Source organism: Oncorhynchus clarkii, chromosome 3 (assembly GCF_045791955.1).
Source record: "Oncorhynchus clarkii lewisi isolate Uvic-CL-2024 chromosome 3, UVic_Ocla_1.0, whole genome shotgun sequence".
NCBI lineage: Eukaryota > Metazoa > Chordata > Actinopteri > Salmoniformes > Salmonidae > Oncorhynchus > Oncorhynchus clarkii.
The window spans coordinates 43893299-43917690 of NC_092149.1; the positions used below are offsets into that span (position 1 = coordinate 43893299).

The 24392-nt window shown below is 41.3% G+C and overlaps 1 protein-coding gene across 26 annotated transcripts in view; it reads right to left on the reverse strand.

The window, feature by feature from the left end:
- The window catches only part of LOC139395705 (E3 ubiquitin-protein ligase MYCBP2), a 350297-nt gene that overhangs the window by 176154 nt on the left and 149751 nt on the right, over positions 1-24392 (reverse strand). For all 26 annotated transcript variants that reach the window (XM_071143146.1, XM_071143169.1, XM_071143125.1 and 23 more), the window contains 4 exons: positions 23823-23942; positions 12419-12500; positions 3779-3896; positions 3112-3316 (listed from right to left, as the gene is read on the reverse strand). In XM_071143146.1, the coding sequence (XP_070999247.1) occupies positions 3112-3316; positions 3779-3896; positions 12419-12500; positions 23823-23942 (525 nt within the window). The remainder of the gene's footprint in view (positions 1-3111; positions 3317-3778; positions 3897-12418; positions 12501-23822; positions 23943-24392) is intronic.

A 24392-nucleotide genomic window follows, 5' to 3' on the forward strand; every position in this document is an offset into this window, starting at 1 on the left:
AAGTGGTGATCCTAACTGACCTAAGACAGGGAATCTTTGTGAAAAACTGAGGTTAAATGTATTTGGCTGAGGTAAAACGTCTGACTTCAACTGTACATATTACCTCAACACCGGTGCCCCCCACACAATAACACATTGACTCTGTACCGGTACCTCCTGTATATAGCCCCACTATTGTTATTATCTCTTACTTTTTGGGGGGGTTTCTTAAAACTGCATTGTTGGTTAAGGGCTTTTAAGTAAGATTTCATTGTAAGGTCTGTTGTATTCGGCGCATGTGACAAATACAATTTTATCTGATTTTTAAAAATAAGTTCTATTTGACTCAACATTCCATGCCGTACACCAAGGCATTGTTGGCAGAATAGATGGATGCAGTTCACTGCATGATTAATATAATTCACCAATACATTTCTTGGTAGTCCCTGGTACATTGTTTGAAGCCTTCATTCGGGATGCACTGTTTCAGTTTCAATATTTTAGACAAAAATGGCAAATGTTCGTAAGGCTGGGAATGTCAATAAAATCAAACTAGCGAGGGCAATGATAACAATTCATTCATAACGTGGCTAATAAGCTAGTGTATCTATACTGAAAACAAATGCAACATGCAAACATTTTAACGATTTACAATTCATATAAGCAAATCCATCAATGGATTAAATGAATTAGCCCCTAATCTATGGATTTCAAATGACTGGGCAGGGGGCACAGAAATGGGTGGGCCTGTGAGGGCATAAGCCCACCCACTTGGGAGCCAGACCCAGCCAATCAGAATGAGTTTCTCTCTGCAAAAGGGCTTTAAAACAAAGAAATACTCCTCAGTTTCATCAGCTGTCCGGGTGGCTGGTCTTAGACGATCCTGCAGGGTGGAGTGGTTACACATGGTCTGAGGTTGTGAGGCTGGTTGGACGTACTGCCAAATTCTCTAAAACAAAGTTGGTGGCGGCTTATGGTAGAGAAATTAACACTCAATTCTCTGGCAACAGCTTTGGTGGACAACCCTGCAGGCAGCATGCCAAGTGCACACTCCCTCAAAATTTGGGACATCTGTTGCACTGTGTGTGTTGCGTGACAAAAATGAGTGACCTCTTATTGTCTCCAGCACAAGGTGCACCTGTGTAATGATCATGCTGTTTAATCAGCTTCTTGATATGCCACACCTGTCAGGTAAATGGATTATCTTGACAAAGGAGAAATACTCTGGGATCTTTTATTATTTAGCTCATGAAACATGGGACCAACACTTTACAAGCTAAAAGCACGGAGCCTAACGTTAGTTAGCTATTAGGAGGATGTCATGTAATGTCATTGGAGGAGTGGGTGAGTGACTGACTTTATCCCGTCATATCGTTTTCGGTGGCATTACACAGCTAGAGACACAGGTGTCATTTATTTAGACTGTTATCCAGTTAGCATATCTCTTGCGTTTGCAAATTCAATCTGGCTATCTACTCCGATTTCAGAGCACTCTCATCTGAGTGTGGCAGAGCGCAGAATAACTGATGAATTTACAAACGCCTAACACCCATTAGATGACAGGTGTCAGTAAACGTAGGCAAAAAAAGTAATCGTCACAAACAATGTAGATAACATGTAACCAGCTCTGCTACAGCGAGCAAAATGGTCAGAGTGAGGTGTTCTCTCATGTGTCTGAAAGAGGGCTCCCGAGTGGCGCAGCGGTCTAAGGCACTGCATCTCAGTGCTAGAGCTGTCACTACAGACCATGATTCAATTCCAGGCTGTATCACAACCGGCCGTGATTGGGAGTCCCATAGGCTGAGTTTGGCCCGGGGTAGGCCGCCATGTAAATAAGAATTTGTTCTTAACTGATTTTCCAAGTTTAATAAAGGTTCAATAAAAAAATACATTTAAAAAAAGTAGCTGGCTAGCAAGCTAGACAACTTTGGCCAGTTAGCTTGGGTGCTTGGTTGGGACAAGAATGAATGCATTGGCAGGCAAGCTGCAGAAGGATGAGTAGGCTACAATTTCCCATGGTTTATCTGTGCAATTTTGACAGTCAACTAGCTGAAAAAGTTGAGTTCATATCATATGTTCCTTCATTATATTTTAGGTAATCTTGCTCTGGCTAGCATTAGTTGTTGATCTTGTTGTTGTGCGTAACTGAGGGAGAGAGAGCCTTCCTTCATGGTTGTTTGATCAATTGGACTGCAAAGTTCCCAGATGTAAGAGGACTCCCGTGGTATTTACATATTTGCAGAAATCCATTCAGGTGTATTTTGTGGCTTTTGGCGAATGCGTTCTAATGACCTAAAGTCACACTGTTAATACTGCCTGAAAACACACAGTCCAGTTCAAAGTGAATTACGGAAGTCCTTTGTGGAAAATGGCTTGTTTGCATAAAGGCCTACTGTAGCTCTGATTGACTAAGGCGCACCTGTCTGAGTAGACTCCGGTCTTGTGTGAGACATACGTTTTTATTAGGTTTTAATTACTGCAGTGTCTATTAATTGTCCTAACGCATGGCCCCTTTCCTACTCTATTGCTATAGAACTTCACAAATACCTTAGTATAAGTAATTCCCAAACACTAAGAATTTATGAAAATGTAAAAATGAACATATCTAAGTGCTCGCTTGTCAAAAGTGTCATATTCTTCCTGGGGGTGTATATGAACAGATTTTAATAAGATTTCATGTTTCTAAAATGCTGTCAGTTCCACTTTAAAGGCTAATGCGGTTTTTTGTTGAGGTACATTTTTAAGAAAGGATAGCTAAAATGGAATATGAGATAGTTCATTGTTTAATCTAAATATTATATATTTTGTGTAATATATTCACACAAAATAAGATATTTCTACATAAAGACATTTGAGTAAAGGACCAATCCTAACTTGAATGTGAATCACACATTTATGTCAATGGGAGTTTTGCTTGAAAGTTTGAGATGCGCTCAGGGCCTATATTCACAAAGTGTCTCCGAGTAACAGTGCTATTCTAGGATCAGGTCCCCACGTCCATGTAATCTTCTAATTAAGATCTAGAAGGCCAAACTTCTAGATCAGCATTACTAATTTGAGACACTTTTTGAATACAAGTCCTGATCTCAGGTTCAGGTTATGACCTGAGTGAGCAGAGTGTGTGCTACTTACCAATGATGTGTTTGCTGGCAAAGATCTCGGAGGTAGCAAGGACGTGCGAGTTGATTAGGGCCTCGTCGATCCTCAGGAAGGTCTGGTCCCCACTGGCCCCGATCCAGGTGGCCTTGCGGCCATACTTGGCACCAATGTTGGGCATGGGGGAAGGCTTGGCGTTCCAGTAGGGCATATCCAGGATTGGCCGACCCAGCTGCCCTTTCTGTGGAGAGGTGTATAACATTTTAGAAATTACACTTCAGTCATTTAGTCGTGTCAGTCATCTCATATAGAATGATTTAGAAATCACTGCATTCAACAATAGGTAAAACAACCAGGATCAGACAAGACAAAGAAGAGAAGTCAGTATCCCCATTCTGTGGTCACAATATTAATCTATATGCATTCAATAAGAATGTGTATGGACTTCAGTAAATAATAGATTTAGACAATATGGTATTGGTATGGCATTGCGTTTTAACGTAACATTGCACTCTGAGGAAAAACAAAGATGTGACCATTACAACAAGGTCAATAATGAAAATTAAGGATTATGGTTGGGGTTAGATACAATTAAATGGTTTTAGTTCATCAAGAAAAAAAGTGACAAAAATCACATTGTGTAAAAAAATACATCTAAACTCGAAACCGTAGGGGCATAGACCAGAACAGCTGCGTGGCGTACCGAGAAGCTGCCGAAGGTGAAGACTTGTCCGTCCATGAGGAGCACAGCTGTGTGGTTACTACCAGCTGTCACCTGGACACTCGGACCTGGGAGGGCCTGCACCAGCGTGGGAGAGCCCCTACAAAGGCACAGAGTAATTAAATAATTCATTACCCAGGTTCAAGGACAGCCTTTACACCCCCCCCCCCCCCCCCCCGCCAACAAACTGAGGTTAAACATTACGGGACCAGTGTTGTCATGATACCAGTATCGCGATACTCTGAGGTATCGTGGCAAGGAAACAACATTTTCTGAGGAAAACAGTCCTCATGTTAGACCGGCAGGATTTAAATTTACTGGACTTTTTTTTTTTTTATTACCATTGGTTGCGTAACCTGGGCATCCACCCATGGTTCTCAGAATGACAGAAATCACATTTAGTTGATGAATATTCATTTGAACAGAACATGCAACTCGGATGCAACTGTGTGCATCATTCTTACCAACATCCGATGAGTAATTTGAAGATGTCAGAATACGTCCATAAGGCGAGTAGAAGTTAAGCTTTCCTTAAAGTAATTAGCCAAAATTATATAGCCTAATTAGCTTTCTCCTGTCTATACATAAATAAATCAAATCATTCAAAATAGGCTACTACACCAGATATTATGATTTGACCACAGAGGATTAACAGCTTTAAAACAAGTTTTATAAAAATATAAAACCTGCTGATTGTTTTAAACGGCAAAGTCTGCAGTCGGAAAGGCCCGCGTTTTGGGCAGAGCGCGCAGCAAATAGTTTGGGAAACAAATGGCTATTGCTGTAAAGAGAAGGCAATCAAAATAATACAATCTGTGTTTTAGTTATCAGAATTCTTAACTTAATTGAATGAAAATTAGCCTTCTTATTAGCACCAGTTGAGAACATCAGCCATATCCCCGGTAAGTGTGCATATTCACAGTCTTGGGTCAGTGCCACTTTTGTTTGTTTTTGGACAATAATTTCCTCCTCCAGGTTAGATGGACATCATATTGTATTTGTGTGTCCCCTTTTCGTAGGCCTAATACAGTGGGGACAACAAGTATTTACAGGTAACGAGTTCAAACAGGTGCAGTTAATACAGGTAATGAGTGGAGAACAGGAGGACTTCTTAAATAAAAACTAACAGGTCTGTGAATGCCGGAATTATTACTGGTTGGTAGGTGATCAAATAATTTTGTCATGCAATAAAATGAAAATGAATTACTTAAAAATCATACAATGTGATTTTCTGGATGTTTGCTTTAGATTCCGTCTCTCACAGTTGAAGTGTACCTATGATAAAAATTACAGACCTCTACATGCTTTGTAAGTAGGAAAACCTGCAAAATCGGCAGTGTGTCAAATACTTGTTCTCCCCACTGTATATGGATCAGACAACATTGTTTTTATTGATCTGTTTGTCAGTGTCAGCAGAGTAGGCTACCATGTAATTTTGGTAGAATAAAAAAAAATATTAGGCAAATGTCTTCGGTCATAAAGTGTAGTAGAATTGCATGAAACGTGTAAATAAAATGCATTTTTTTGTGCAAAGGAGAAGAAATATAGACTGATATAGCATAGCCCTATTCTAACATGATGACAATACGTGTGTCCGTTGATGTTGATTTTTCCCACCCACACCAGATGCAGGTTGAAATATAAAAAATAACTCAACCAACTACAATAATTTGGGGACAGGACGAAAAGCATTAAACATTTATGGCAATTTAGCTAGCTAGCTTGCTGTTGATAGCTAATTTGTCCTGGGATATAAAAATTGGGTTGTTATTTTACCTGAAATGCACAAGGTCCTCAACTCAATTAATCCACAGATAAAAGGGTAAACCGAGCTTGTTTCTAGTAATCTCACCTCCTTCAGGCTTCTTCTTCAGACTTTATATGGCGGCTGGCAACCACCGTTTGGCAACCACAAGATGAACTCAGTTCATCTTGCAATCACCCATGTGGGTATATGCCCCTAAAAACCAATGAGGGGATGGGAGATGCGGGATTTGCAGCGCTTTAAACTTCACAAATAGAACCAAGTTCTATTTTAGCACCTGGCTACGCAGAAGCTCGTTGAAGCGCACGAGCAGTGTGCTTTCCTCAGCCAACAAGATGAGTAACGAACAGCAAAATCACTAGCCAATGTCTATCTACTATCCCCCATAGTAGAAAAGTGTACCTATTCTATTGGTCAGCTTGTTCTGTGCAAGAAAGAAATAGCTTATTCCAAACAGACTCTGGGACAGTGGTGGGACGATAGATGCCAAATTCATACAACCAGTAGGCCTAGGATACATCCCCAAAAAGTAAAAAGCAATGACGATTATGCAACAGATGAGATCGTTTAGCATAAAATGTTGATAGGCCTAAACTATTATTTCTACATATTATAAGCGCAGCAAGGTGCACAAGGCAGTAGGCTTCGCACAAATGTTTGTCCCATAATACAAATTAGCGTGAAACACACCATTGGGAGCGATGTTATGTGATACTGAGCTGTAGTCAATGAATAGCATTCTCAAGTAAGGTGTTCCCTTTGTCCAGGTAGGAAAGGGCAATGTGAGGTGCAATAGATTGCATCATCTGTAGATCTGTTGAGGCAGTATGCAAATTGGAGTAGGTCTTGGGGTTATGGGATAATGGTGTTGATGTGAGCCATGACCAGCCTTTCAAAGCACTTCATGGCTACAGACGTGAGTGCTACGGGGCGGTAATCATTTAGGCAGATTACCTTGGTGTTCTTGGGCACAAGGACTATAGAAGTCTGCTTGAAAAATATTGTTACTACAGACTCTGTTAGGGAGAGGTTGAAAATGTCAGTGAAGACACTTGCCAGTTGGTAAGCGCTTGCATACACGTCCTGGTAATCAGTCTGGCCCTGCAGACTTCTGAATGTCGACATGTTTAACGGTCTTACTCACACTTGCTATGGAGAGCGTAATCACACAGTCGTACGGAACAGCTGATGCTCTCATGCATGCTTCAGTGTCGCTTGCCTCGACGCGAGCATAGAAGTAATTTAGCTCATCTGGTTGGCTCGTGTCACTGGGCAGCTCGCGGCTGTGCTTCCCTTTGTGGTCCATAATAGCCCTGCAACATCCGATGAGCATCGGAGCCGGTGTAATTTGATAGTTTGATAATACTCCTCAATTTCATCATAAGAATCCCGGAACATATTCCAGTCTATGCTAGCAAAACAGTCTTGTCGTTTAGCATCTGCTTCATCTGACCACTTCCGTATTGGTCAAGTCACTGGTACTTCCTGCTTTAGTTTTCGCTTGTAAGCAGGAATCAGGAGGATAGAGTTATGTTCAGATTTGCTAAATGGAGGGCGAGGGAGAGCTTTGTATACGTCTCTGTGTGTGGAGTAAAGGTGGTGTAGAGTTGTTTTCCCCTTTGGTTGCACAGGTAACATGCTGGTAGAAGTGAGGTAAAATAGATTATAGTTTCCCTGCATTAAAGTCCCCGGCCAGTAGGAGCACCGCCTCTGGATGAGCATGTTCTTGTTTGCTTATGGCCTTATACAGCTCGTTGAGTGTAGTCATAGTGCCAGCATTGGTTTGTGGTGGTAAATAGACAACCAAGAAAAATATAGATTCAAACTATCTTGGTAAATAGTGTGGTCAACAGCTTATCATGAGATTCTCTACCCCGACCTACATCCCCGATATCGCAGTCTTTTCTTCATGTAAATGACGGGGATTTGGTCCTTGTCGGGTGTCTGAAGTAAACCCTTTGCATTCGACTCGTTAAAGAAAAAAATATTTGTCCAGTACGAGGAGAATAATCGCTGTCCTGATATCCAGAAGCTCTTTTCAGTCATAAGAGACAGTGGCAGACACATTATGGGACAAATAACGCGAAAAAACACAGGGTTAGGAATCCATAAAACGGCAGCCATCTCCTCCGGCGCCATCTATAATGGTGCTGTTATTGTTAAGTGGAAGTGTCTAGGTGCAACAACGGCTCAGCCGTGAAGTGGTACGCCACACAAGCTCATCGAACGGGACTGCCTAGTGCTGATGCGCATAAAAATAGTCCTCGGTTGCAACACTCACTACCGAGTTCCAAACGGCCCCTGGAAGCAACTTCAGCAAAATAACTTTTCGGCAGAAGCTTCATGGAATGGGTTAGCAGTTGCACACAATCCTGCAATGCCCCAACCAAAATCCATGGATCACCATGGGCAATGCCAAGCGTCGGTGGTAGTTGTGTAAAGCTCGCCGCCATTGGACTCTGGAACAGTGGAAACGCGTTCTCTGGAGTGATGAATCACACTTCACCATCTGGCAGTCCGACGGATGAATCTGGGTTTGGCGGATGCCAGGAGAATGCTGCCTTCCCTAATGCCTTGTGACAACTGTACAGTTTGGTGGAGGAGGAATAATGGTCTGGGCTTGTTTTTCATGGTTCGGGCTAGGCCCCTTAGTTCCAGTGAAAGGAAATCATAACGTTACAGCATACAATGACATTCATTCATTTTGGGGAAGGCCCTTTGTTGTTTCAGCATGACAATGCTCCCGTGCACAAAGCGAGGTCCATACATAAATGGTTTGTCGAGATCGGTGTGGAAAAACTTGACTGGCCTTGACCTCAACTCAATCCAACACCTTTGGGATGAATTGGAACACTGACCTCGAGCCAGGCCAAATCGCCAAACATCAGCGCCGACCTCACTAATGCTCGTGACTGAATGGAAGCAAGTCCCCGCCGCAATGTTCTACCATCTAGTGGAAAGCCTTCCCAGAAGATTGGATGCTGTTGTAAGCAGCAAAGGGGGGACCAACTCCATATTACTGCCCATGATTTTGGAATGAGATGTTCAACGAGAACGTGTCCACATACTTTTGACATTGTTGTGTACAGTATATAGACAGGTGTGTGCCTTTCCAAATCATGTCCAACCAATTGAATTTAACAGGTAGACTCCAATCAAGTTGTAGAAACATTTCAAGGATGATCAATGGAAACAGGATACAGCTGAGCTCAATTTCAAGTCTCATAGCAAAGGGGCTGAATAATTATGTAAGTAAGATATGTTTTTTATTTTTAATACATTTGCTAAAAATGTAAAACTTGTTTTCGCTTTGTAATTATGGGGTATTGTGTGGATGAGGAAAAACATGCATTTCATCCATTTTATAATAAGGCTGTAACGTAACAAGACGTGGAAAACCTCGAGTGCATTTGGAAAGTATTAGACCCCTAGACTTTTTCCACATTTTGTTACGTTAACACTTTATTCTAAAATGTATTAAATAGCTTTTTTCCCTCATCAATCTACACACAATACCCTATAATGACAAAAATATATTTAGAATTTCTTGCAAATTTACCAAAAAAAAAAACTGACATATCACATTTACATAAGCATTCAAAGCCTTTACTCAGTACTTTGTTGAAGCATCTTTGGCAGCAATTACAGCCTCGAGTCTTCTTGAGTATGACGCTACAAGTTTGGCAAACCTGTATTTGGGGAGTTTCTCCCATTGTTCTCTGCAGATCCTCTCAAGCTCTGTCAGGTTGGATGGGGAGCGTCACTGCACAGCTATTTTCAGGTCTCTCCAGAGATGTTCGATCGGGTTCTGGCTCTGGCTAGGCCATTCAAGGAGATTCAGAGACTTGTCCCGAAGCCACTCCTGCATTGTCTTGGCTGTGTGCTTACGGTCATTGTCCTTTTGGAAGGTGAACCTTTGCCCCAGTCTGAGCGCTCTAGAGCAGGTTCTCTTCAAGGATCTCTCTGTACTTTGCTCAGTTCATCTTTCCCTCGATCCGGACTAGTCTCCCAGTCCCTGCCGCTGAAAAACATCCCCACAGCACGATGCTGCCAATACCATTCTTCACCGTAGGGATGGTGCCAGGTTTTCTCCAGACGTGACGATTGGCATTTAGGCCCGAGTTCAATCTTTGTTTCATCAGACCAGAGAATCTTGTTTCTCATGGCCAGAGTCCTTTAGATGCCTTTTGGCAAACTCCAAGCAGGCTGTCATGTGCCTTTTACTGAGGAGTGGCTTCTGACTGGCCACTAGCATAAAGGCCTGATTGGTGGGGGGCTGCAGAGATAATTGTCCTTCTGGAAGGTTCTACCATCTCCACAAAGAAACTACGGAGCTCTTTCAGAGTGACCATCGGGTTCATGGTCACCTCCCTGACCAAGGTGCTTCTCAACCGATTGCTCAGTTTGGCCTGGAGACCAGCTCTAGGTAGAGTCTTGGTGGTTCCAATCTTCTTCCATTTAACTATGATGGAGGCCACTGTGTTCATGGGGTCCTTAAATGCTGCAAATACTGTTTGATACCCTTCCCCCAAATCTGTGCCTGGACACAATCCTGTATCGGAGCTCTACGGACAATTACTTCAACCTCATGGCTTGGTTTTTGCTCTGAAATGCACTGTCAACTGTGGGACCTTATACAGACAGGTGTCTTTCCAAATCATGTCCAATCAATTTAATTTTAAACAGGTGGACTCGAATCAAGTTGTAGAAACATCTCAAGGATGATCAATGGAAACAGGATGCACCTGAGCTCAATTGCAAGTTTCATAGCAAAGGGTCTGAATTCTTACGTAAATAAGAGTCTTTCGGGTTTTTTATATTTTATTTATTTTTTATTCTAAAAATATGTTTTCACTTTATCATCACAGGAAACAGTTTGATGAGGATTTTTTTTTCTAATAAATTTTAGAATAAGGCTAACGTAACAAAATGCGGAAAAAGCGAAGAGGTCTGAATACATGCACTGTAAATAGTGTTAGGACGCTGGGTGTAAAGTGTTACCAAATAAAGATATACAAAAACTTGCAGAGAGCATATCAAACTAACAAGCTCTTAGAAAGAAATATAAACTATTAGAACCAAGACTTAACAATAGATGATGTTGGAACAAGATGGAGGGAATGTTAGAGCATAACTAATGAAAGTACAATTAACAAAAATGTACGGGTAACCCAGTATAAACTAATGTATAGAATGTATTATACAGGAGCCCAAATTCACAAATTCTACAGCACAACAGCAAGAGTCATGCCTTAAGTGTAAAACAAACATTAAATCAATAATCCATGCATTCTGGAAATGCTATAAAATCCACAAGTTATGGGCGGAGCTAGAAAGCTGGCTGTTTCAATGAATTACAATCTTAACTTCTTGGATATAGGGGGCGCTATTTTAATTTTTGGATTAAAAACATTACCGTTTTAAACAAGATATTTTGTCACAAAAAGATGCTCGACTATGCATATAATTGACAGCTTTGGAAAGAAAACACACTGACTTTCCAAAACTGCAAAGATATTGTCTGTGAGTGCCACAGAACTGATGTTACAGGCGAAACCCAGATAAAAATCCAATCAGGAAGTGCCGCATGAGAAACCGCCTCATGCCAATGACTCCTTATATGGCTGTGAATGGGCCATGAATGAGCTTAGGCTTTCTGTCGCTTCCCCAAGGTGTCGACAGCATTGTGACGTATTTGTAGGCATATCATTGGAAGATTGACCATAAGAGACTACATCTACCAGGTGGTCGCTTGGTGTCCTCCGTTGCAATTATTGCGTAATCTCCAGCTGCAGAATTTTTCCTTTTGCTTCTGATGAGAAACCAACTGTCACGACTGATATATTATCGAATAGATATGTGAAAAACACCTTGAGGATTGATTTTAAACAACGTTTGCCATGTTTCTGTCGATATTATGGAGATAATTTGGAAAAAAGTTTGGCGTTGTAGTGACTGCATTTTCCGGTCTTCTTCTTAGCCAAACGTGATGAACAAAACGGAGCTATTTCGCCAACACAAATCATATTTTGGGAAAAAATGAACATTTGCTATCTAACTGAGAGTCTCGTCATTGAAATCATCTGAAGTTCTTCAAAGGTAAATTATTTTATTTGAATGCTTTTCTTGTTTTTGTGAAAATGTTGCATGCTGAATGCTAGGCTTAATGCTATGCTAGGCTATCAATTCGCTTACACAAATGCTGATGTAGCTTTGGTTGAAAAGCATATTTTGAAAATTTGAGATGACAGTGTTGTTAACAAAACGCTAAGCTTGTGTTTGAATATATTTATTTCATTTCATTTGCGATTTTCATGAATAGGAAACGATGCGTTATGGTAATGCGCTTGAGGCTATGATTACGCTCCCGGATACGGGATTGCTCATCGCTAGAGGTTAACGTTCTTTTAACCCATCAGTCTGCATATTTCAAAACATGGCATATGGCAGTGTAGCGAAATACCCAATGGGCTGGATAATTGTCTTCTCACTCATCTTGCAAACAAGTGTACTTAACTTGAAAATCAATCAATCCGCCATCATTAACAATTGAAAAATCAAATGATTTATTATTGAAATAGCATGGGCAAACGAGAAAAACAAATTGGTATAATTTAAGGCCATGTGGCAAACAATAATGCAGGCACTAGCGATGGGGGTGTGAGCATGTGGGTCTACCACTTTAAATATTTCCAATCTGAGAGGCAAGCCCCAACGGGTTGCTACTCTATGTACTTGTGGAAAACACTGTTATGCTACACTATTAACACCTATTCCTTATCTGAACAGAACATCTAGAACTGTTTTTTAGTGTCCAAATGTTTAACATTTTTGCATTCGTGCATGTCAGTGGTTACCTTGAGTTGACGTCTCCGTGTCCAAGCTGGCCATGCTGACCGTAGCCAAACGTATAGACATCCCCATTCTCCATCAGCACCACTACAGGACAGAACAAGAGACAAATACATTCCACCACATTACTTACCTGAATATGTTGTGCACGTTTCATATGTTCATGTGTGTTATTTTCTATATACAGTCATGTTACAAAGAGTATTGCCATCTTACATTATCCACAGAATTTCAATTGTACATGTGTATTTGTCATTGAACTGATAAGTGCTAACTTGCTGAAAACAACAAATAGGGTCATAAAGAATTATCCTATTAACACATTTCCAAACAGGTCAGGTCCCAGCAGATTAAAATCTTCTGACATCCTCTACAAGTTAAGTTGACATGTGTATTTGTTTTAGGACTGTCGTAGAATGGATCATTTACTTGACTATTTATTTTAGGAGCACTTTAGGTATCCCCAAAAAGTACTAAAAAAAAAAGACAAAATATTGAATTTGGCTTTTAATAATATAGCCCAGAGAAACGCATTGAAAACTATTCATGGCAAAAAAAAATACAAAATATAATCAAAAGAAACAACGTTTTGAAGTGTTTGTCCTATATCTAGGATACAAAAGAAAGCGCAGGAAATATTTATATAGTACCAGTCAAAAGTTTGGACACACCTACTCATTCAAGGGTATTTCTTTATTTTTACTATTTTCTACATATGTAGAATAATTGTGAAGACAGCAAAACTATGAAACAACACATTTGGAATCATGTAGTAACCAAAAAAGTGTTAACATCAAAATATCTGATATATTTGAGATTCTTCAAAGTAGACACCCTTTGCCTTGATGACAGCATGGCACACTCTTGGAATTCTCTCAACCTGCTTCATGGGGTAGTCACTTGGAATTAATTTCAATTAACAGGTGTGCCTTGTTAAAAGTTCATTTGTGGAATTTCTTTCCTACTTAATGTGTTTGGGCCAATCAGTTGTGTTGTGACAAGGTAGGTTTGGTATACAAAAGATAGCCCTATTTGGTAAAAGACCAAGTCCATATTATGGTAAGAACAGCTCAAATAAGAAAAGAGAAACGACAGTCCATCATTACTTTAACTTCTTCGATATAGGGGGCGATCTTTTAATTTTTGGATGAAAAACGTTCCCGTTTTAAACAAGATATTTTGTCACGAAAAGATGCTCGACTATGCATATAATTGACAGCTTTGGAAAGAAAACACTCTGACGTTTCCAAAACTGCAAAGATATTGTCTGTGAGTGCCACAGAACTGATGTTACAGGCGAAACCCAAAGGTAAATGATTTTATTTGAATGCTTTTCTTGTTTTTGTGAAAATGTTGCCTGCTGAATGCTAGGCTTAATGCTATGCTAGGCTATCAAAACTCTTACACAAATGCTTGTGTAGCTTTGGCTAAAGCATATTTTGAAAATCTGAGATGACAGTGTTGTTAACAAAAGGCTAAGCTTGTGTTTCAATATATTTATTTCATTTCATTTGCGATTTTCATGAATAGGAAACGTTGTGTTATGGTAATGAGCTTGAGGCTATGATTATGCTCCCAGATACGGGATTGCTCGACGCTAGACGTTAAGACATGAAGGTCAGTCAATCCGGAAAATTTCTTCAAGTGCAGACGCAAAAAACCATCAAGCAGTATGATGAAACTGGCTCTCATGAGGACCTCCACAGATAGACCCATAGTTACCTCTGCTGCAGAGGATATATTCATTTCAGTTAACTGCACCTCAGATTGCAGCCCAAATAAATGCTTCAGAGTTCAAGTCACAGACGCATCTCAACATAAACAGTTCAGAGGAGACTGCATGAATAAGGCCTTCATGGTCTAATTGCTGCAAAGAAACCACTACTAAAGGACACCAATTAGAAGAAGAGACTTGCTTGTGCCAAGAAACATGAGCAATGGACATTAAACTGGTGGAAATCTGTGTTTTGGTCTGATGAGATTTTTGGTTCCAACCATTGTGTCTTTGTGAGATGCAGAGTAGGTTAACATATGATCTCTGCATGTGTGGTTCCCACCATGAAGCATGGAGGAGGTTTGATGGTGCTTAGCTGGTGACACTGGCTGTGATTTATTTAGAACCCAATTGAGATGGTTTGGGATGAGTTTGACCGCATAGTGAAGGAAAAGCAGCCAACAAGTGCTCAGCATATGTGGGAACTCCTTCAAGACTGTTGGAAAAGCATTCCAGGTAAAGCTGGTTGAGAGAATGCCAAGTGTACAAAGCTGTCATCAAGGCAAAGGGTGGTAACTTTGAAGAATCTCAAATATATTTGGATTTTTCTAACACTTTTTTGGTTACTACATGATATGTGGCATTTGTTAGTTTTGAAAATAAAGAAAAACCCTTGAATGAGTAGGTGTGTCCAAACATTTGACTGGTACTCTGAGGAACATAACATTTTAACAACATATTTTTTCCATCTTCATAACATTGCAAAAATCTGAAAATGTTTGTCAAAAATGATGCAGAAAAAATAATCCATGCTTTTGTCACGTCTAGATTAGACTAATTGAAATGCTCTACTTTCCGGGCAACCCAGATAAAGCACTAAATAAACTTAAGTTAGTGCTAAACACTGCTGCTAAAATCTTGACTAGAACCCCCCCGGTCTTGCATAGCAAAACTTGAATTTGTGTTTTTTTTTTTACATTGGATTAAAGTAGAGACTCAGAGCTACAAAATGGTATATCATACACTGCATTTGAGGAACAATGTGAAAGTAATTCTGCTTTGAAAGTTGTTCAATCCGTAATCTCACTTTTGAGAAAAACGCATTTGAATGTTTTGGTATCTAGTGAAGAGCTCTTTTGTTAACACCCATTCAGCATTGTTCACACCATCTTAAGCTTTAGCCCCACCCATCTCGGAGCGCTCTCTGACCGCACACTTGAGGCTCTGGCCAATGATTTAGTTACCTCTGGATAACATGAAAACAGTCTAACCAGCTCTGCTGGCAACAATTTCATTACTCTTTTTTGCAGACGTTTAATGACACAGCCATATTCAACGGTTGTTGTACACACATCACGTAACGTTAGCTAACGAGCCAGCCAGCTAACGTTATCTAGTTAAACAACAAATGAACAGTGCCAACAATGCCACAGTCCTGGAAGCTAACCAACCAGGTTCAATGTTAGCTAGCTAACATTTGGCTCTAACTAAATAAGCAACCGGCTCTTGGAAACAAATAACGTCAGCTAGGGAGCCAGCCAGCTAATGTTAACTAGCTAGCTAACAGTACACTTTAGCTTAAGACATATAGCTAGCTAGGGAAACAACATTTAAGATCCAACACGTCACGTTAGCGAATGAGCCAGCTAGTTAAACAACAATGAACAAAGTGCCAACAATGCCAAAATGATGGGAGCTAACCAACCAGGTTCAACGTTAGCTAGCTTGCATTAGGCTCTAACTAGAAAAGCAAATGGCTCAGCTTGGGAGCCAGCCAGCTAACGTTAGCTAGCGAACAGTACAATTAAGCTTGAAATGAAACCACTCTGTCAAAATTAGAAACGTGTAATATCTGAAAATGTCTTACTAGTGCTCTTCCATGCTATCCCTAGGAGGGGTGCATCACTTGAGTGGGTTGGGTCACTGACGTGATCTTTCTGCCCGGGTTGGCGCCCCCCTCGAGTTCGCTCCGTGGGGGAGACCTTCAAGGGTTACACTCAGCCTTGTCTCAGGGGTAGTAAGTTGGTGGTTTGAAGATATCCCTCGTGTGGTGTGGGGGCTGTGCTTTTGCAAAGTGTGTGGGGCTATATCTGCCCCCAGCTGTGCTCTGGACATCATATGTGAACTGATTGCACCCATCTATCTTCAGAGCTCGTGCTGCTAGGAGACCTAAACTGGAAAATGCTTAACACCCCAGCCATCCTACAATCTAAGTTTGATGCCCTCAATCTCACAAATGATCAATGAACCTACCAGGTACCTCCCCAAAGCCTTAAACACGGGCACCCTCATAGATATCATCCTAACCAACTTGCCCTCTAAATACACCTCTGCTGTCTTCAACCAATATCTCAGCAATCACTGCCTCATTGCCTGCATCCGTAATGGGTCAACGGTCAAACGACCTCCACTCATCACTGTCAAACGTTCCCTGAAACAATTCAGCGAGCAAGCCTTTCTAATCAACCTGGCCGGGGAATCCTGGAAGGATTTTTAAATGCCTTCCTAACCATCTTAAATAAGCATGCCCCATTCAAGAAATTTAGAACCAGGAACCTGATATAGCCCTTGGTTCTCCCCAGACCTGACTGCCCTTAACCAACACAAAAACATCTTATGGCGTTCTGCATTAGCATCGAACAGCCCCCGTGATATGCAGCTGTTCAAGGAAGCTAGAAACCATTATACACAGGCACTTAGAAAAGCCAAGGCTAGCTTTTTCAGGCAGAAATTTGCTTCCTGCAACACTAACTCAAAAAAGTTCTGAGACACTGTAAAGTCCATGGAGAATTAGAACACCTCCTCCCAGCTGCCCACTGCACTGAAGATGGGAAACACTGTCACCACTGATAAATCCACTATAATTGAGAATTTCAATAAGCATTTTTCTACGGCTGGCCATGCTTTCCACCTAGCTATTCCTACCCCGGTCAACAGCACTGCACCCCCCACAGCAACTCGCCCAAGCCTTCCCCATTTCTCCTTCACCCAAATCGAGTCAGCCGATGTTTTGAAAGAGCTGCAAAATCTGGACCCCTACAAATCAACCGGGCTAGACAATCTGGACCCTTTCTTTCTAAAAAATGATCTGCCGAAATTGTTGCCACCCCTATTACTAGCCTGTTCAACCTCTCGTGTCGTCTGAGATTCCCAAAGATTGGAAAGCAGCTTCATTGATCCCCCTCTTCAAAGGGGGGGACTCTCTTGACCGAAACTGCTACAGACCTATACAGTGCCTTGCGAAAGTATTCGGCCCCCTTGAACTTTGCGACCTTTTGCCACATTTCAGGCTTCAAACATAAAGATATAAAACTGTATTTTTTTTGTGAAGAATCAACAACAAGTGGGACACAATCATGAAGTGGAACGACATTTATTGGATATTTCAAACTTTTTTAACAAATCAAAAACTGAAAAATTGGGCGTGCAAAATTATTCAGCCCCTTTACTTTCAGTGCAGCAAACTCTCTCCAGAAGTTCAGTGAGGATCTCTGAATTATCCAATGTTGACCTAAATGACTAATGATGATAAATACAATCTACCTGTGTGTAATCAAGTCTCCGTATAAATGCACCTGCACTGTGATAGTCTCAGAGGTCCGTTAGAAGCGCAGAGAGTATCATGAAGAACAAGGAACACACCAGGCAGGTCCGAGATACTGTTGTGAAGAAGTTTAAAGCCGGATTTGGATACAAAAAGATTTCCCAAGCTTTAAACATCCCAAGGAGCACTGTGCAAGCGATATTGAAATGGAAGGAGTATCAGACCACTGCAAATCTACCAAGACCTGGCCGTCCCTCTAAACTTTCAGCTCATACAAGGAGAAGACTGATCAGAGATGCAGCCAAGAGGCCCATGATCACTCTGGATGAACTGCAGAGATCTACAGCTGAGGTGGGAGACTCTGTCCATAGGAAAACAATCAGTCGTATATGGCACAAATCTGGCCTTTATGGAAGAGTGGCAAGAAGAACGCCATTTCTTAAAGATAATCCATAAAAAGTGTGTCAAGCCACAAGCCACCTGGGAGACACACCAAACATGTGGAAGAAGGTGCTCTGGTCAGATGAAACCAAAATTGAACTTTTTGGCAACAATGCAAAACGTTATGTTTGGCGTAAAAGCAACACAGCTCATCACCCTGAACACACCATCCCCACTGTCAAACATGGTGGTGGCAGCATCATGGTTTAGGCCTGCTTTTCTTCAGCAGGGACAGGGGAAGATGGTTAAAATTAAAGGGAAGATGGATGGAGCCAAATACAGGAACATTCTGGAAGAAAACCTGATGGAGTCTGCAAAAGACCTGAGACTGGGACGGAGATTTGTCTTCCAACAAGACAATGATCCAAAACATAAAGCAAAATCTACAATGGAATGGTTCAAAAATAAACATATCCAGGTGTTAGAATGGCCAAGTCAAAGTCCAGACCTGAATCCAATCGAGAATCTGTGGAAAGAACTGAAAACTGCTGTTCACAAATGCTCTCCATCCAACCTCACTGAGCTCGAGCTGTTTTGCAAGGAGGAATGGGAAAACATTTCAGTCTCTCGATGTGCAAAACTGATAGAGACATACCCCAAGCGACTTACAGCTGTAATCGCAGCAAAAGGTGGCGCTACAAAGTATTAATTTAAGGGGGCTGAATAATTTTGCACGCACAATTTTTCAGTTTTTGATGTTAAAAAAGTTTGATATATCCAATAAATGTCGTTCCACTTCATGATTGTGTCCCACTTGTTGTTGATTCTTCACAAAAAAATACAGTTTTATATCTTTATGTTTGAAGCCTGAAATGTGGCAAAAGGTCGCAAAGTTCAAGGGGGCCGAATACTTTCGCAAGGCACTGTATCTATCCTACCCTGCCTTTCTAAGGTCTTCAAAAGCCAAGTCAACAAACAGATTACCGACCATTTCGAATCTCACCATACCTTCTCTGCTATGCAATCTGGTTTCAGAGCTGGTCATGGGTGCAACTCAGCCACGCTCAAGGTCCTAAACGATATCTTAACCGCCATCGATAAGAAACATTACTGTGCAGCCGTAATCATTGATCTGGCCAAGGCTTTCGACTCTGTCAATCACCACATCCTCATCGGCAGACTCGACAGCCTTGGTTTCTCAAATGATTGCCTCGCCTGGTTCATCAACAACTTCTCTGATAGAGTTCAGTGTGTCAAATCGGAGGGTCTGCTGTCCAGACCTCTGGCAGTCTCTATGGGGGTGCCACAGGGTTAAATTCTTGGACCGACTCTCTTCTCTGTATACATCAATGATGTCGCTCTTGCTGCTGGTGAGTCTCTGATCCACCTCTACGCAGACGACACCATTCTGTATACTTCTGGCCCTTCTTTGGACACTGTGTTAACAACCCTCCAGGCAAGCTTCAATGCCATACAACTCTCCTTCCATGGCCTCCAATTGCTCTTAAATACAAGTAAAACTAAATGCATGCTCTTCAACCGATCGCTGCCTGCACCTGCCCGCCTGTCCAACATCACTACTCTGGACGGCTCTAACTTAGAATACGTGGACAACTACAAATACCTAGGTGTCTGGTTAGACTGTAAACTCTCCTTCCAGACCCACATCAAACATCTCCAATCCAAAGTTACATCTAGAATTGGCTTCCTATTTCGCAACAAAGCATCCTTCACTCATGCTGCCAAACATACCCTTGTAAAACTGACCATCCTACCAATCCTCGACTTCGGCGATGTCATTTACAAAATAGCCTCCAATACCCTACTCAACAAATTGGATGCAGTCTATCACAGTGCAATCCGTTTTGTCACCAAAGCCCCATATACTACCCACCATTGCGACCTGTACGCTCTCGTTGGCTGGCCCTCGCTTCATTCTCGTTGTCAAACCCACTGGCTCCATGTCATCTACAAGACCCTGCTAGGTAAGGTCCCCCCTTATCTCAGCTCGCTGGTCACCATAGCATCACCCACCTGTAGCACGCGCTCCCAGCAGGTATATCTCTCTGGTCACCTCCAAAACCAATTCTTTATTTGGCCGCCTCTCCTTCCAGTTCTCTGCTGCCAATGACTGGAACGAACTACAAAAATCTCTGAAACTGGAAACACTTATCTCCCTCACTAGCTTTAAGCACCAACTGTCAGAGCAGCTCACAGATTACTGCACCTGTACATAGCCCACCTATAATTTAGCCCAAACAACTACCTCTTTCCCTACTGTATTTATTTTATTTATTTAGCTCCTTTGCACCCCATTTTATTTCTACTTTGCACATTCTTCCACTGCAAATCTACCATTCCAGTGTTTTAATTGCTATATTGTATTTACTTTGCCACCCTGGCCTTTTTTTTGCCTTTACCTCTCTTATCTCACCTCATTTGCTCACATCGTATACAGACTTGTTTATACTGTATTATTGACTGTATGTTTGTTTTACTCCATGTGTAACTCTGTCGTTGTATGTGTCGAACTGCTTTGCTTTATCTTGGCCAGGTCGCAATTGTAAATGAGAACTTGTTCTCAACTTGCCTACCTGGTTAAATAAAGGTGACGGGGAAAAAAAATATATATATATATATCGTGCCTATATCGAACCCCTCCTGTCTCAGCCTCCAGTATCTATGCTGCAATAGTTTATGTCCGGGGGGCTAGTGTCAGCCTGTTATATCTGGAGTATTTCTCCTGTCTTATCCGGTGTCCTGTGTGAATTTAAATACACTGGATTAAAGTAGAGACTCAGAGCTACAAAAAGGTATGTCACGCAGTTGAGGAACAATGGAAAAGCAATTCCGCTTTGAAAGTTGATGAACTTGAAACCTTACTTTTGAGAAAATAGCCCTTGAATGTTTTGGTACATACTGTAGAGCTCTTCTTTTTCCACACCAATTCAGCATCGTTCACACCCCCTTAATAGATTTAGCCCCACCCATCATTTAAGGATTCGCATGAGGCTAGGTACTTAATCAAACATTTCAAGACTAAACGCTGGTTTATTCTACGGGTGTGTTCTTAAATTAATCTGGAGTGCCAGAGTGTGCTCTGGGCGTTCGTAAACTCAGAGCATTGTCAGATTTGCCATTGGTAAATTCAGAGTGTTTTGCTCTCGGAGCGTTCAGAGCGCACACTGGACGCTCATGACGAAAAGTAGGGTTGATCCGTGCGTTCTGACCTAACAGCAGCAGTCGAGCACCCAAGCAAACTGGATAACGTTGGCTAGCTTGCTAGCTACTTTTAGACACAAATGAAAGAACATCTTACTCACCCTCGCAAAATGTAGCTAGCTAGACTCTCTTACCCGTATACATGGATGGACGCTTCTCCCTCTCTGTCACAGATACCATGGTTGCCCTTAGTTTGAAGATGTAATCCAGAGACAGGTGGTATATACAACAGCCTTTTGTGTGTTCCCTTTTTGACTCCGTCTGCAAATTTGCAATCAAATGCCAGCATTTTCTCTATCTCCTTAGCTATCATATTCAAATTCCATCGATTTCAAAACTTGGTGCTTCAGAAAGTGGAGAACACTTATGCAGTTCTACTACGTGATATCTTTTTTTTAAAGCTGCATTAGAAAAGATTACCTAAGCATGCTACATGGCAGACCAATCTCAACTCATCTCTCGGCATGTCCAGCCCACTCATTATCTCAGCAAATCACGGCTAGCGGGAAGGATGACTTTTTCCATGGCTAAACCAACTAGGCTCATAATTTAACAATTGTATTCATATTTACAGGTGGCATACAAGTTTGTTATTAAGGCACATGAAAGTTCACGTGTTCCAGAAGGCAGTTTTGCCAAAAAAACACATTTATAAAAATAAAAAAATGTAAGTTCCTGTGAAGTAGTGACGCAAGACATACGCCTAGTTTCCTGAAACAGGTCACAAATTACTTGCCGTTACCTTGGATTGTAAACTGTCAACATCAAAACATATAGATGCAACGGTTGTAAAGATGGAGAGGTCTGTCCGTAATAAAGAGATGCTCTGCTTTTTTTACACCACACTCCAAGAAGGAAGATCTGCAGGCTCTAGTTTTGTCTTATCTTGATCACTGTCTAGTTGTGTGGTCGAGTGTTGCAACGAAAGACCTAGTTAAGCTGCAGGGGGCCAAAAGAGGCATGTCTTGCTCTTCATTGTAATCAGAGGGCTGATATAAATACTATGCATACTAACACTTTTTATAAGAAACATTAATGTGTTGAAAATTCCAAATTGTTTGCATAGTAAACTTACACACAGCTCTGACACACACACACTTACCACCAGACATGCCACCAGGGGTCTTTTCACAGTCCCCAAATCCGGAACAAATTCAAGAAAGCGCACAGTATTATATAGAGCCATTATTGCATAGAACTCCATCTCATATTACTGAAATAAACTGCAAACATTGTTTCAAATAAAAGATAAAGCAACACCGCATGGCACATCGCCTCTCCCCTATTTGACCTATATAGTTTGTGTGTATGTATTGATATGTAGACTACGTGTGCATTTAAAAAATGTTTTTTATTTAGTTCTGTCCTTGAGCTGTTCTTGTCAATTAATGTTGTGTATTTTTTCAAGTTTTGGGTGGACCCCAGGAAGAGTAGCTGCCGCGTTTGCAACAGCTAATGGGGATCCTAACGAAATACCCAATAACACTTTGTATTTAGGACAAATTGTCAATTGCTTTGCCACATTTTTTGAAGTATTATTTTAGTGCCTTGTTGCAAAAGAATGCCTGTTTTGGAATATTTTTTATTCTGTACAGGCACTATGTAATTTAGGTTTGCATTGTGGAGTACCTACAATGTTGTTGATCCATCCTCAGTTGTGTCCTATCACTGCCATTAAAGTCTAACTTTTTTAAAGTCACAATTGGCCTCATAGTGAATTCCCTGAATGGTTTCCTGTATCTTTGTAATGGATGCCTGTATCTTTGTAATAACGAAGTGTATTGATCCCTGGTCTTTGTGGTTGAATCTGTGCTTGAAATGTACCGCTCAACTGAGGGACCTTACAGATAATTGTTTGTGTAGGGTACAGAGAAGAGGTAGTCATTCAATTGTTTTTACTATTATTGCACATAGTGAGTCCATGGAATAGTGAGTCTATGCATAGTGAGTCCATGCAATTTATGTGACTTGTTAAGTTAATTTTTACTCCCAAACGTATTTAGGATTGCCATAAGTGGGTTGAATACTTGACTCAAGACCTTTCAGCTTTTTATGTTTATTTAATTTGCTAAAATAAAAAACATAATTACACTTTGACATTATGGGGTATTACGTGTAGGCCAGTGCCAAAAAATATCCACTTTAAATTCAGGATGTAACAACAAAATGTGGAAAAACTCAAGTGGTGTGAATACTTTCTGAAGGCACAGACTAGCTAAATTAGCTATGTTATGAACACAACTCATCTGCTGTCAATAGCAGAATATGACTTGAGAGCAATTGTAATGACAGTCCCAAGACAGTCCCTGATTAGCAAGGATTAGTCTGTGTTTAATTGAATTGCGTATTAAAAATACAAATTGATATCAGGGTTTTCTCGAGCTTCCTACAAAAATGCTACTGAGGTAGCAACAGCAACCAAGGGGATGGGGCTTAGCGAAGGGTACATTCCTTTAACTATTTTTATTGAAAGACCTTTATGACCTATGGCTCTTGTGATCAAACACCACTGAGGAAGTGAGTAATAGGGTGTGTCCGGGGGACCTACCTGAATGGTGGAAGCCGCAGCTAACCTGCACAGCTCTCATCTCGCAGTCGAAGCGCACCGCCCCCGGGGGATAAGTGGTGATCTTACTGGCGTCCTTTTCCCCTCGCTCACTGTTCCCGTCTGCAAAGGCAAACAGGCCATCAGTCAGGTAGACAGAGGGAAGGAGGGAGCAGGGAGGAGAGAGGGGGTGGGGATTAAGAAAGATGAAGAACTCTGTTGGTAGCTTCAGAGATGGGTGTCTCGATCGGAACAGTAGTAGCCCTGGAGCAAGAAAGAGAGGGAAGCTGGAAGGAGCAAGTGATTGAGAAAAAAAGGGAGAAAAGGAAGGACAACGGTCATGCAAAAAGGTAAAAATAAGGTAAAAGCTCTCAAAACCTCACAGAGCAGGACCTCTCTTTGTGGGAGGACATTTGGTGGGGGGTTTGTTTCAACTTCAACGGGAAGTATCACTTGCAGGTGCGTTTGACTCCTAACTACACAGCAACAGGATCCAGAGCTTAGTGTGGTTCTTTCCAGCTGCATTTATTTAAAAATGTTCTGAAAATAGTGTCATACCTGTTTTGTATAAAA